The sequence below is a fragment of the Babylonia areolata genome, chromosome 17, assembly GCF_041734735.1.
Source record: "Babylonia areolata isolate BAREFJ2019XMU chromosome 17, ASM4173473v1, whole genome shotgun sequence".
Lineage (NCBI taxonomy): Eukaryota > Metazoa > Mollusca > Gastropoda > Neogastropoda > Buccinidae > Babylonia > Babylonia areolata.
The window spans coordinates 1,065,981-1,078,811 of NC_134892.1; the positions used below are offsets into that span (position 1 = coordinate 1,065,981).

Consider the following 12,831-nt stretch of genomic DNA (forward strand, 5'->3'; position numbering starts at 1 on the left):
GTTCATGCATGCTGGGTATTTTCGTGTCTCCATAACCCACCGAACACTGACATAGGCTACAGGATCTTTAACTTACTTACTTACTTACTTACTTACTTACTTTAACGTGCGTATTTGATCTTCTGCGTGCGCATACACACGAAGGGGGTCCAGGCACTAGCAGGTCTGCACATATGTTGACCTGGGAGATCGGAAAAATCTCCACCCTTTTCCCACCAGGCGCCGTTACCGTGATTCGAACCCAGGACCCTCAGATTGAAAGTCCAACGCTTTAACCACTAGGCTATTGCGCCCGACTTATCTCCCTTGTTGGAAGAAGACTCATTCGTGAAAGAGACTCGATTGCTACAACTCGTGACCAGCCGTACAAAACACAATCCAGAACTTCGAAAGTACCCGTCGTGAAAGCAGTCGGATGAAATTGAAATGGTTAGCCTGAATGGAAACACACGCCAAACGGGGGTGAGTTAGTATAACCAAAGCAGGATATTTATTTGTTATAATAATTTCGATTCCAATAGCACATTTAAGACTTCGGCTACTTTACTAAAAGTACTCAGCTGAACAAATACTTCCGAAGTATAGTTGTTGAACGTATAATGAGAGTTCATCGAAACCTGCCTTGACAATACCAGCAACACTGAGCTGTTCGGTATTGACAGTCAGTTAACATCAGAATCTTCACAAATGGTAAAGTCTGGCTATTGCAGGATGAAGAACAAGCGCAGCCTGTACTTTGCGTCACTTGGATCACAATGTCATTGAATGATTGATCTAACCATTTAGTTAGTGTCTTGTCAGCTGCGCTCTCAGTTTATCTAAAGTTCTCTGTCTGCCTGCCTGCCTGCCTGTTTGTCTGTCTGCCTCTCTCTCAAAGTCTCTCTGTCTCTCTCTGTCACATTTCATTGTGTGTGCATGTGTGTGACTGTGAGGATGTTAGTGTGCATGTGCCTATGCAAGGTCAGCAACTCCAGGACTCCACAGCTCAGTGATTGTAATGTAATGCTCTTTAATATAAACATGTGTATTCCATTGTCTTTAGAGACTGATGGAGATCACTATCATACCTTCGCAAGTGCACATGGATGCGTTTCATCGATTTGCAGCAGTGCAAGTTTTTTTTTTTTTTATATTTATAAACATTTCTTCATTTTTCCTACCATACATTATTATTATTATGAGCATTTACACCTAATCTTGAAAATAAGCCCTTGTGGACTGGTCAGATATTTCAGAAATTGCAGTGAACCATTCTCAACAGTAAATGATCCAGAGACTAATATTGGTTATAATTTTTTTTTCTTCACATACTTGACTCTGACCCACTGGTTCATGATAGATTTATTTATGTTCCCAGTATATACAATATATATCATTTTATATGTATACACTTTGTCACAGTGTGTGTTGGTGTTACATGATGACTTTGAATTATTTTTTTTCCTGTGCTCTGAGCTTACAGTTTGACTCAATGACTGGCAATAGACTTGTTGGTTTGCTGTGTTTCAGCAAGGGGGGATGACCTTTTTCTCGGACAGCCTGAACAGTTACCATGACGACGAGCCGCTGTTGGATGCAGGCATGCCAGCCCTGCCCCAGGAGGAGGCTGTCAGCCGCTGGATGACCCAGGAGATCAGGAAGTTCCGCACCATGCGCTCCGTCAAAGCCATTCTCCTTGCCATGTTCTTCTATGTGAGTGTCTTTGGTCAGCGTGCTGTCTGTGGGAAGACGAAGTGTGCTTGTGGTGAGAAAATGTGTGCACGTGCATGTGAATGGTTGAGTGTTCGTTGCAAGCATGTGCTCACACATGCAAGCATGTACCCACACAGACACACCCACACAGACACACCTTTTTTATTTGACATAATTCATTACATCTGCATTCAAAAGAGTAAGTGTCATTCCAAACCTTTGCCTGTAAGTTAACGTTGATGCCATCTGTACTGTTTGAAGGTGTTCCTTTATGTGCCTGTACAGGAGATGGTGTGGCTGAACAGGTAAAGCGTTTTAGTTCTGATCCAGTGTTCACCCACGTGTCCTTGGGGAAAGCATTTGCCTCACTCCTCCCAGGTGTGAATGGCACCTGACTTTGGTTGGGACAGGTTAACTCCTATAAGACATCAACTGATGTCCCATAAAAAATGATGCCATAGTGCCTATTAAACGTGCACTGACGTCTTGCATCTATTCCGGTTTTTCCTTCATCAGAGTTTGTTCAGTGAACACAAACAGAATCTGAAGTGTTTAAATAGTCTGGATTATAAAATTCTGATTAGATGAGCATACGTCAGGTGGAGGAACCCTCCCTTCTTGATAATGTTTCGCTAACTGGACTTATGGTTGGAAACTTTGTCCAGCAAAGACAGTGATCCCAGTCATTGGATTTACACAGCTGTGCAGGCTGTGCACATGATTGTTTGGTGATATTGATGAGAGATATATCAATCTGGTCTGATGATTGGTTTCTTCTTCTTCTTCTTCTGCGTTCACTCGTATGCACACGAGTGGGCTTTTACGTGTATGACCGTTTTTACCCCGCCTTGTAGGCAGCCATACTCCGTTTTCAGGGGTGTGCATGCTGGGTATGTTCTTGTTTCAATAACCCACCGAACGCTGACATGGATTACAGGATCTTTAACGTGCGTATTTGATCTTCTGCTTGCATATACACACGAAGGGGGTTCAGGCACTAGCAGGTCTGCACATATGTTGACCTGGGAGATCGTAAAAATCTCCACCCTTTACCCACCAGGTGCCGTCACCGTGATTCGAACCCTCGACCCTCAGATTGAAAGTCCAACGCTTTAACCACTCGACTATTGCGCCCGTCTGATGATTGGTTTGAACTCAACAGTGATGATGATGACAGTGATGACACTGACAGCAATGTTTGACGCTTTGTCCAGTTCACTTTATACTGGAACTCGCAGATGCTTGCTTTCCAGTCTGTGCATTGCCACCATTAAGCCACATCTGCTGCGCTTTTTTGCTTTTTTCTTGTATTCCTTTTGTTTTTGTGATTTTTTTTTTATTCTGTATTTTGATAATGATGAATTATTTCCACATGATGTCATTTATCCTTGACAAATAATGATGAATTATTTCCACATGATGTCATTTATCCTTGACAAATAATGATGAATTATTTCCACATGATGTCATTTATCCTTGACAAATAATGATGAATTATTTCCACATGATGTCATTTATCCTTGACAAACGTCATGGAGCAGAACGTTGGAGATATTCTTTTATTGTTGACAAAAGTCTTTCAACCAGAAATTTGTGTTTCTTTTATTGTATCATTGCAGATTTTGTGAGGGTGGGGGGTTTGAGAATATTTGTTTGTTTTTTGTTCCCCCCCCCCCCCTCCCCCCCCCCCCTTCTCTGTACCCTTTCTGCATGGTTGTTTGCACAGGCGTGTCTGGTGCTGTCGGCGTTCCTGCTGCCGGCGTACTGCGGGCATGGGGAGTGCTCGGGTCAGGACCCAAACTCCCTGATGTTGTACGTCCACGGGGCCACATGGTTCCTGCTGGCCCTGGTGCAGCTGTACCTGTCCCAGGAGCACCGCGCCTCCCTGCTGCACGGCTACTTCGCCTTCCACCTGGCCACCCGCACCCTCAGGAGGCTGCCTCTCCTCCTCAGCTCTGCAGGTGGGAGCAAGATGGTGGAGTGGTTAACACGCTCATCTGCCAATAATCATAATAGTAATAATGATTATAATGGATATTTATATAGCACAGAAGTCTGCTCTAGTTGCTTTACAAAAACACTTTTGTTAACATAACACATTACATCAATGTTACATACACACATGAAAATATGATATACACACACAAAAATGTGACAAAAAACTAGACATACACACACACACACACACACACACACACACACACACACACACACACACACACACACACACCTCCCCCTGCACCCCCCACACACAATGTATACATACATTTTAACATACATATATACATGACAGCTACCCTCAACACATACGCACACATAGGCACGCACAAACACTAACATACATAAACAGATGCATGTGCTTGCGCACAAACGCGCGCGCGCGCACACACACACACGATACACATTCATATACATGCATGTAGTTATGTACACATACGTATGTATACACACATAGTCAAGCACAGTTAACGAAAAGGAAGTGGAGCTGCCACAACTGAACTTATTGCTGACGGAAGAGGTGAGTTTTGAGACCAGATTTAAAAGATGCAAGGGAATTAGAATGATGGAGGTAATGAGGGAGCTTGTTCCACGTCTTTGGCGATTGAAAAGAAAACGATCTGTGTCCATGGGTCTGACTTCTGACGTGAGGTATCCTGAGAAGTTGAGTATCAGAGGAAGAATGGAGCTGGCGAGACGGAGTAGAGATATGGAGGTGTTCAGAAAGATACTTGGGGCCAGATCTGTTGACTGGAGAAAAGGTCAGAGTGGATAGCTTATAGTCTATTCAGTCAGAAGCAGGCAGCCAGTGGAGAGACTGAAGGAGAGGAGTAACATGATCAAATTTAGAAGCTCTGCAAATGAGTCTGGCAGCGTTATTCTGAATTCGTTGGAGTCTGTCTAACATATTGGGAAGGCAGTGCAGAGTATAAAAAGAACGAAAAGGGAGTGCCTTGGTGAAATTTTTCTGCACACACACACCACATACACACACCACATACACAAACATGCATACACACACACACTCTAACACACACACACACACACACACACACACACACACACACCTCCCACTCCCTATCCCCACCCCTAATCCCCACCCCTCCCCCCCCCCCCCCACACACACATGCACCCCCCTCAACCCAGCACTCCCCCTACACCCCACAACCCTCCACACACCCTCCCCCCCAAACCCCCCACCCCACCCTACCCCCCCACACACACTCACACAAACACACACACATCTCAAGAACAGGGTAACGACCTCCCCCCCCCCCCCCAACCCCTTTCACACACACACACCTGGTGTTTGCAGCCAACGCCATTCTGGTGGTGGTGAGTCAGATACTGGGGGCGGCCTCCCCCCCCCCCCAAACCCCTCTAACACACACACACCTGGTGTTTGCAGCCAACGCCATTCTGGTGGTGGTGAGTCAGATACTGGGGGCGGTGTGCAGCAAGCAGGATGGCAGCTGTGGGGCGCTGACCAACACCACCTACCTGCAGATCCTCATCTCCCTGGAAGCGGCCATTGCCCTCACTGCGCTCCTCATCTACCTTGGTGAGTGTCGCTCAGCCAGCACAGAGAGAGGGACGTTGTTTGCTGCTTGCAGGGTTTCATGTGCACAGTCACACAAAGTCTTGGACCATGTCTTGGAGGGAGGGTGGCGGGGGGGGGGGGGGGGGGGGGGGTGAGAGAACCATTTCCAGGGCTGTTAAAGTCTTGTGTGGGGGGGAGGGGGGGGGTGCATGATGTTAATGATGATAATGATAAAATGCAGGCTTATTTATTTATCTCAGATGGGGCTCATCACACCGTACAATAAAATGTACAAATTTAAGGCTAGGGTCGTAAAATATGTACAAAGTCAGCACAGTTTCACATGACATCAGCTAAGATATACATACATATACATATGTAAGACTAAGTGACGTAAAAATATGTAAATTGACATTGGTGCCATCACAGTCTCAAATCGCACAGATGCAAATCACATCAAAACAAAGCGCATCACATTCACCATTGTTAAAAATAAACACCAGGGAACCAGGTATCACGAAAAACACACCAAAATCATCACAGGTGCATACAGATCAACACAAAGAGCACATCCAGCAACAAAAATCACAGCAAGCATATGCAGATGGAATAAGCTCAGTGAGAGAAGTACAGTATGAAAAGATATGTTTTGAGTGGTCTTGAATTGGGGTTACATGGAGGTGTGAGGGCAGAACCATTTTCCAGGCCGGAAGAGTCTTTGTGGGCAAGGGGGAGAGGGGGTGCCTGGGGGGAGGGGGGGGGGGTGGTGAATCTTTTTCCATGGCTGGAAAAGTCTTTGGGACAGCATGTGTTTCCCTTTCATGGTCTGAAAAAGTCTTGGAAATTTAATGAAACCCTTGACCAGTACCATAAAACAAAGAGCATAAGAACTTTGGAAAATTCATCATCAGTACAGGAATGTCAGCCATCTTTTGTGCTAGGAGTGTAAATTCATCATCAGTACAGGAATGTCAGCCATCTTTTGTGCTAGGAGTGTAAATTCATCATCAGTACGAGTGTCAGCCATCTTTTGTGCTAGGAGTGTAAATTCATCATCAGTACAGGAATGTCAGCCATCTTTTGTGCTAGGAGTGTAAATTCATCATCAGTACAGGAATGTCAGCCATCTTTTGTGCTAGGAGTGTAAATTCATCATCAGTACAGGAATGTCAGCCATCTTTTGTGCTAGGAGTGTAAATTCATCATCAGTACAGGAATGTCAGCCATCTTTTGTGCTAGGAGTGTATCAGACAATTTCTTTTTCTTTTCTTTTTTTTCTTTTCTTTATTCAGTTTGAGTTTGTGTTTGATTTGGAGAATTTTTATTCTTGTTGGAAAAAAGGTTGGAATTTTCTTTGGTCACATGTGTGGGAACTCTCAGATTTTCATCTGGATGCCTTAGTTTTTCTATCATTCCAGAACTTTTTTTTTTCTTTTTTTCTTTTTTTCTGGGAGAAGAATAGAAGAAATTGACTACTGTGCACAAGGGGGGTAAAAGTCTGGGTCAGTTTACTGGACTGGAACCTGCAGACACTGGCTTCCTAGTCGGGTACGTTACCGCCGGGCCACCACTGCATTGTGTCACCTTTCACCACTGGACACTGATTGATTGATTGATATGGATACTTATATAGCACCTATCCTCGGTCAGAGACCAAGCTCTAAGCGCTTTACAACGGGGTCATTTTTTACACAACAGGCTGCCTACCTGGGTAGAGCCGACTGATGGCTGCCATTGGGCGCTCGTTCGTTTCCTGTGTCATTTAATCTGATTTCAGGCACGCACACATACACACTCAGACAAACATGTAATATTTAACATTTTTTTACATGTGTGACCGTTTTGTTTTTATTTACCCAGCCATGTAGGCAGCCATACTCCATTTTTAGGGGTGTGCATGCTGGGTATGTTCTTGTTTCCATAACCCACCGAACGCTGACATGGATTACAGGATCTTTTATGTGCATATACACACGAAGGGTATTCAGGCACTGGCAGATCTGCACTTATGTTGACCTGGGAGATAGGAAAAATCTCCACCCTTTACTTAAACCACCAGGCGCCACCGAGATTTGAACCAGGGACCCTCAGATTTAAGGTCCAACGCTTTGACCACTTGACTGTTGCGCCCGTCAAACTGAAGCAAGCAAAGAATCTCTTGGCTGAATTCCTTGCATTTAAATTGAATTGGGTTGTCGGAGCCCTGAGAAGGTTTCAGTTTCCTGAAGACTTTAAAAGAGCAACCCAGGGGGCCAGGTTACTTCATGGGGTTTTGTTGATCGGCGTTTTCTTGAAGAGGTTACCTTTTGATTACCTGCAGGCAAATTGCTTACTGAAAATCTCTTTATCATTATGATAAAATCTGCACAGATACTGAAACTTTTTTTCAACAAAAAAAAAGGAGAAAGAAATAGGTTATGGTACAGTGAAAAAGTAAGAATCACATGAAAATGCACACACACACACATACACCACATACCCCGCCCACACCCACACACACACACACACAGATCAGAGATACACACACAAATACACACACATGCACACACACACACACACACACTCACACTGCACACACACACACACTTTTGGGAAAAACATAACAAGAACAAAATGTCAATCTCCTGTCTTTCAGTGAAGACAGTGCATTTCAACAAAGTTCAAGACGTCCCTGACTTCCTGAGAACATCCACCGCAAACGACACTCCTCGTATTCAGAGACAGATAGGATACAGGTATGTGTGTATTGGAGTGATAGTTCGGATACAGGTATGTGTGTATTGGAATGATAGATCAGATACAGGTATGTGTGTACTGGAGTGATAGATCAGATACAGGTATGTGTGTATTGGAATGATAGATCAGATACAGGTATGTGTGTACTGGAGTGATAGATCAGATACAGGTATGTGTGTACTGGAGTGATAGATCGGATACAGGTATGTGTGTACTGGAATGATAGATCAGATACAGGTATGTGTGTATTGGAGTGATAGTTCGGATACAGGTATGTGTGTATTGGAGTGATAGATCAGATACAGGTATGTGTGTATTGGAGTGATAGTTCGGATACAGGTATGTGTGTACTGGAGTGATAGATCAGATACTGGTATGTGTGTATTGGAGTGATAGTTCGGATACAGGTATGTGTGTACTGGAATGATAGATCAGATACAGGTATGTGTGTACTGGAGTGATAGATCGGATACAGGTATGTGTGTACTGGAGTGATAGATCAGATACAGGTATGTGTGTACTGGAGTGATAGATCAGATACAGGTATGTTAATTGGATTGATATATTGGATACAGGTAAACAGGGTGGAGTGATAGACTGGATACAGGGAGTGATAGATTGGATACAGGTAAATGGAGTGGAGTGATAGACTGGATACAGGGAGTGATAGACTGGATACAGGTAAACGGAGTGGAGTGATAGACTGGATACAGGTAAACGGAGTGGAGTGATAGACTGGATACAGGGAGTGATAGACTGGATACAGGTAAACGGAGTGGAGTGATAGACTGGATACAGGTAAACAGAGTGGAGTGATAGACTGGATACAGGTAAACAGAGTGGAGTGATGGATTGGATACAGGTAAACAGATTGGAGTGATAGATTGGATACAGGTAAACAGAGTGGAGTGATAGATTGGATACAGGTAAACAGAGTGGAGTGATAGACTGGATACAGGTAAACAGAGTGGAGTGATGGATTGGATACAGGTAAACAGATTGGAGTGATAGACTGGATACAGGTAAACGGAGTGGAGTGATAGACTGGATACAGGTAAACAGAGTGGAGTGATAGACTGGATACAGGTAAACAGAGTGGAGTGATAGACTGGATACAGGTAAACGGAGTGGAGTGATAGATTGGATACAGGTAAACAGAGTGGAGTGATAGACTGGATACAGGTAAACGGAGTGGAGTGATAGACTGGATACAGGTAAACAGAGTGGAGTGATAGACTGGATACAGGGAGTGATAGACTGGATACAGGTAAACAGATTGGAGTGATAGATTGGATATAGGTTAACAGATTGGAGTGATAGACAGGTGATAGGATGCAGGTAGGTGTACTGGGGTGATAGATCAATATTTTTTTTCTTTTTGTCACAACAGATTTCTCTGTGTAAAATTCGGGTCACTGTCCCTGAGGAGCTCTGAAAACCCAGGCACAAGAGTGCAGCATCACTGCTCAGAACACTTAACTGGCTTCCTGCCAAGGCTAGAATCCAGTGCAAAATTGCTTGTCTCTGCTTTCACTGTCTCTGTTATATGCCAGTGTATCTTTCAGACCTTTTCCATCTGTACCCTCCATCCAGGGTGTAAGCTCTCTCAACACCTGTATGCAGACAGCTCCCTCGTTCTCCCTGGTGATCTTGGACAAGATATTTTCTCTGTTTGGTCAGAGTGCCCTGACCACCGCTTTACCTGTGGTAGAGAAAAATGACATAATGCCTAGCCACCGGTTGAGCGGTGCGTAAACACTTGTGTCGTGTTTTGCTATTGGTTGACTTATATTGAAATCAATCTTTTTTTATCCAAAGCACTTGCACAAAACACAGTGAAAAGGCGCGGCCATGTTGGTACTATGTTCGCTGACGTCAGAATTTTACGGTTTTTCTGATTGGCTCTTCAATATAAGTCAACCAATAGCAAAACACGACATAAGTGTTTACGCACCGCTCAACCGGTGGCTAGGCATTATGTCATTTTTCTCTACCACCGGTAAAGCAGTGGTTAGGGCTCAAAGGGTTAACTACAGTGGTCTCGTGTAGTGCCGTTCCAGGGGAGTTGTAGCAGGCATGCAGCTTTTAGGTAGAATGGGTTAAGTGTTGTGACATGGTTTTAAGTGTCGTGAAATTGGTGTTGGAGAATGAGATATTCATCATTTAGCTGTTGTGATGCATAATACATAACACTATGATGAGTGTTGTGTTGTGCGTGATGTTTGTTTGTGTATGTGTGTGTATGCATGTTTATGAATTAGTGTTTGAGTGTTTGGCTGGATGTCTTTGCGGGGTTATGCAAGTAAGTTGTCATTTTGATGTTAAAGTGCATGTATTACGCATCACTTTTTACATTGTGTTGCGTAATTGAGCATGTTATACATGGAAAGGCGCAATATACATTTTTTTAAAATTGTTTTTATCATTCATAGGAGAGTGTGCCACCAGAGTGCAGCACCATATATATATATATATTTTTTTTTTTGTTGTTGTTGTTTTTTTTGGTTCTATCAGAGAGGATTTTCTGCACAATTTTGCCTGAAAAGAAATTGTTTTTGTTTTTTTGTTGTTGTCTTTTTTACCATGGGTTCTTGCACGTGTGCTGAGTGCATGGTGCACACAGAGCCTTGGTTTATCGCCTCATATAACACGTGTGCTGAGTGCATGGTGCACACAGAGCCTTGGTTTATCGCCTCATATAACACGTGTGCTGAGTGCATGGTGCACACAGAGCCTTGGTTTATCGCCTCATATAACACGTGTGCTGAGCGCATGGTGCACACAGAGCCTTGGTTTATCGCCTCATATAACACGTGTGCTGAGTGCATGGTGCACACAGAGCCTTGGTTTATCGCCTCATATAACACGTGTGCTGAGTGCATGGTGCACACAGAGCCTTGGTTTATCGCCTCATATAACCAGCTAGCACCCAGAGTGGGGCAGGGGGTGGAGGGGGGGAATAAAAATCCTGTGGACTTGGCTTCCTGGTTGGGCACATGACCACTTGGCCACCTGCTGCCCAGAGTGTGTTGTGTGCAGGACCTTGCTTCCTTTCTGTTCAGGACAACGTTTTGCCTGCAGGGATTGAACAGTCCTTGACCCTCACACTGCTGTGAGGTGAACAGTCCTTGACCCTTACACTGCTGTGAGGTGAACAGTCCTTGACCCTTACACTGCTGTGAGGTGAACAGTCCTTGACCCTTACAGTGCTGTGAGGTGAACAGTCCTTGACCCTTACAGTGCTGTGAGGTGAACAGTCCTTGACCCTTACAGTGCTGTGAGGTGAACAGTCCTTGACCCTTACAGTGCTGTGAGGTGAATAGTCCTTGACCCTTACAGTGCTGTGAGGTGAACAGTCCTTGACCCTTACAGTGCTGTGAGGTGAACAGTCCTTGACCCTTACTGTGCTGCGAGGTGAACAGTCCTTGACCCTTACAGTGCTGTGAGGTGAACAGTCCTTGACCCTTACAGTGCTGTGAGGTGAACAGTCCTTGACCCATACACTGCTGTGAGGTGAACAGTCCTTGACCCTTACAGTGCTGTGAGGTGAATAGTCCTTGACCCTTACAGTGCTGTGAGGTGAACAGTCCTTGACCCTTACAGTGCTGTGAGGTGAACAGTCCTTGACCCTTACAGTGCTGTGAGGTGAACAGTCCTTGACCCTTACAGTGCTGTGAGGTGAACAGTCCTTGACCCTTACACTGCTGTGAGGTGAACAGTCCTTGACCCTTACACTGCTGTGAGGATTACGACCTTCCTAGTCAGTGAGGTTTTTAGCGGTCATTTTGAGATGGCTTTGAAAACAGCTGATGAAACAGCGACAGCCAGCACAGAGCATTGACATATTGCCTCACCTGTCAAGTGATTACAGCGTTCACTCTAAATGTCACTGCCAGCTTCAGAAGCACTTTATGCATTTTGGAACAGTTTCTCTCCTTTTTTTTAATTCTTTTTTTTTAAAATACTTTGCCAGCTACTGTCACCAACAAAACGTGCATAAGAGTAAGAATATTGCAACTGCACCCAAACTTTTTCATTGAGTTGCCTGGAAGCTCAGTCCCTTGCCTGAATGTTTAGACTTGGTTGAAACATCTAAAACCAGTTTGATGAATCAGGATGGAGTGTCTTAGCATTGCTTGGATGTAGGACAGAATGAGTTCAAGATTGGAAAAGTTTGGAGGAACTTAGAACCATTTTTCAAGGTCTCAAAAGTCTGCCGGGTTGTGAAAGTTTGTAAATTTGTTGTCATCTTCTCCTCCCACTCCACACCAAGATGAAACATTAAAACATGTGTGCAGTGTTTCCTGTGAGGGATGGGGGTGGGGGTGACAAAAGATAAAACCTGAATCAGAAACCAAACGGGTGTCTTGCAGATTCCAGTGGTGTTCAGAGCGGTTTTCATTTTGGGCCGAAATCATTTTCGTAATTAATTCCCTTTATGTTCTTACTGTGCAGCAAATGTAACTTGGACACAAGTTTTTGGTCTTTTTTCGTGTGGTTATACAAACAAAATCTTCAGCATATATATTGAGTTTGGAAATTTTAGTCCCAGTCAGGTCTTCAAACTTTTGTGACCTAAACCAGGTGACTAACACAGGGTGTGTTGTGTGGCAGGAGGGGGGGGGGGGTGACCTAAACCAGGTGACTAACACAGGTGTGTTGTGTGGCAGGAGGGGAGGGGGTGTGGGGGGGGGGGGGGGGGGGTGACCTAAACCAGGTGACTAACACAGGTGTGCTGTGTGGCAGGGGGGGGGTGGGGGTGACCTAAACCAGGTGACTAACACAGGTGTGCTGTGTGGCAGGGGGGGGCAGCGTTCGTACAGAGAGGAGAAGAGAGAGGCCATGACAGTGATGTGGTACGAGGT

At 44.6% G+C, this 12,831-nt stretch overlaps 1 protein-coding gene across 2 annotated transcripts in view; it reads left to right on the forward strand.

Moving 5' to 3' along the window:
* Positions 1-337: 337 nt before the first annotated feature.
* The window catches only part of LOC143291425 (transmembrane protein 192-like), a 14,715-nt gene continuing 2,221 nt past the window's right edge, over positions 338-12,831 (forward strand). The window contains exons 1-6 of one of the 2 annotated variants that reach the window (XM_076601272.1): positions 338-462; positions 1,510-1,692; positions 3,419-3,653; positions 5,099-5,251; positions 7,866-7,965; positions 12,769-12,831. The exon at positions 12,769-12,831 is cut by the window's right edge and continues 94 nt beyond it. In XM_076601272.1, the coding sequence (XP_076457387.1) occupies positions 427-462; positions 1,510-1,692; positions 3,419-3,653; positions 5,099-5,251; positions 7,866-7,965; positions 12,769-12,831 (770 nt within the window). In that variant the 5' untranslated portion in view covers positions 338-426. The remainder of the gene's footprint in view (positions 463-1,509; positions 1,693-3,418; positions 3,654-5,098; positions 5,252-7,865; positions 7,966-12,768) is intronic. The other variant, XM_076601271.1, reaches the window with a different exon arrangement.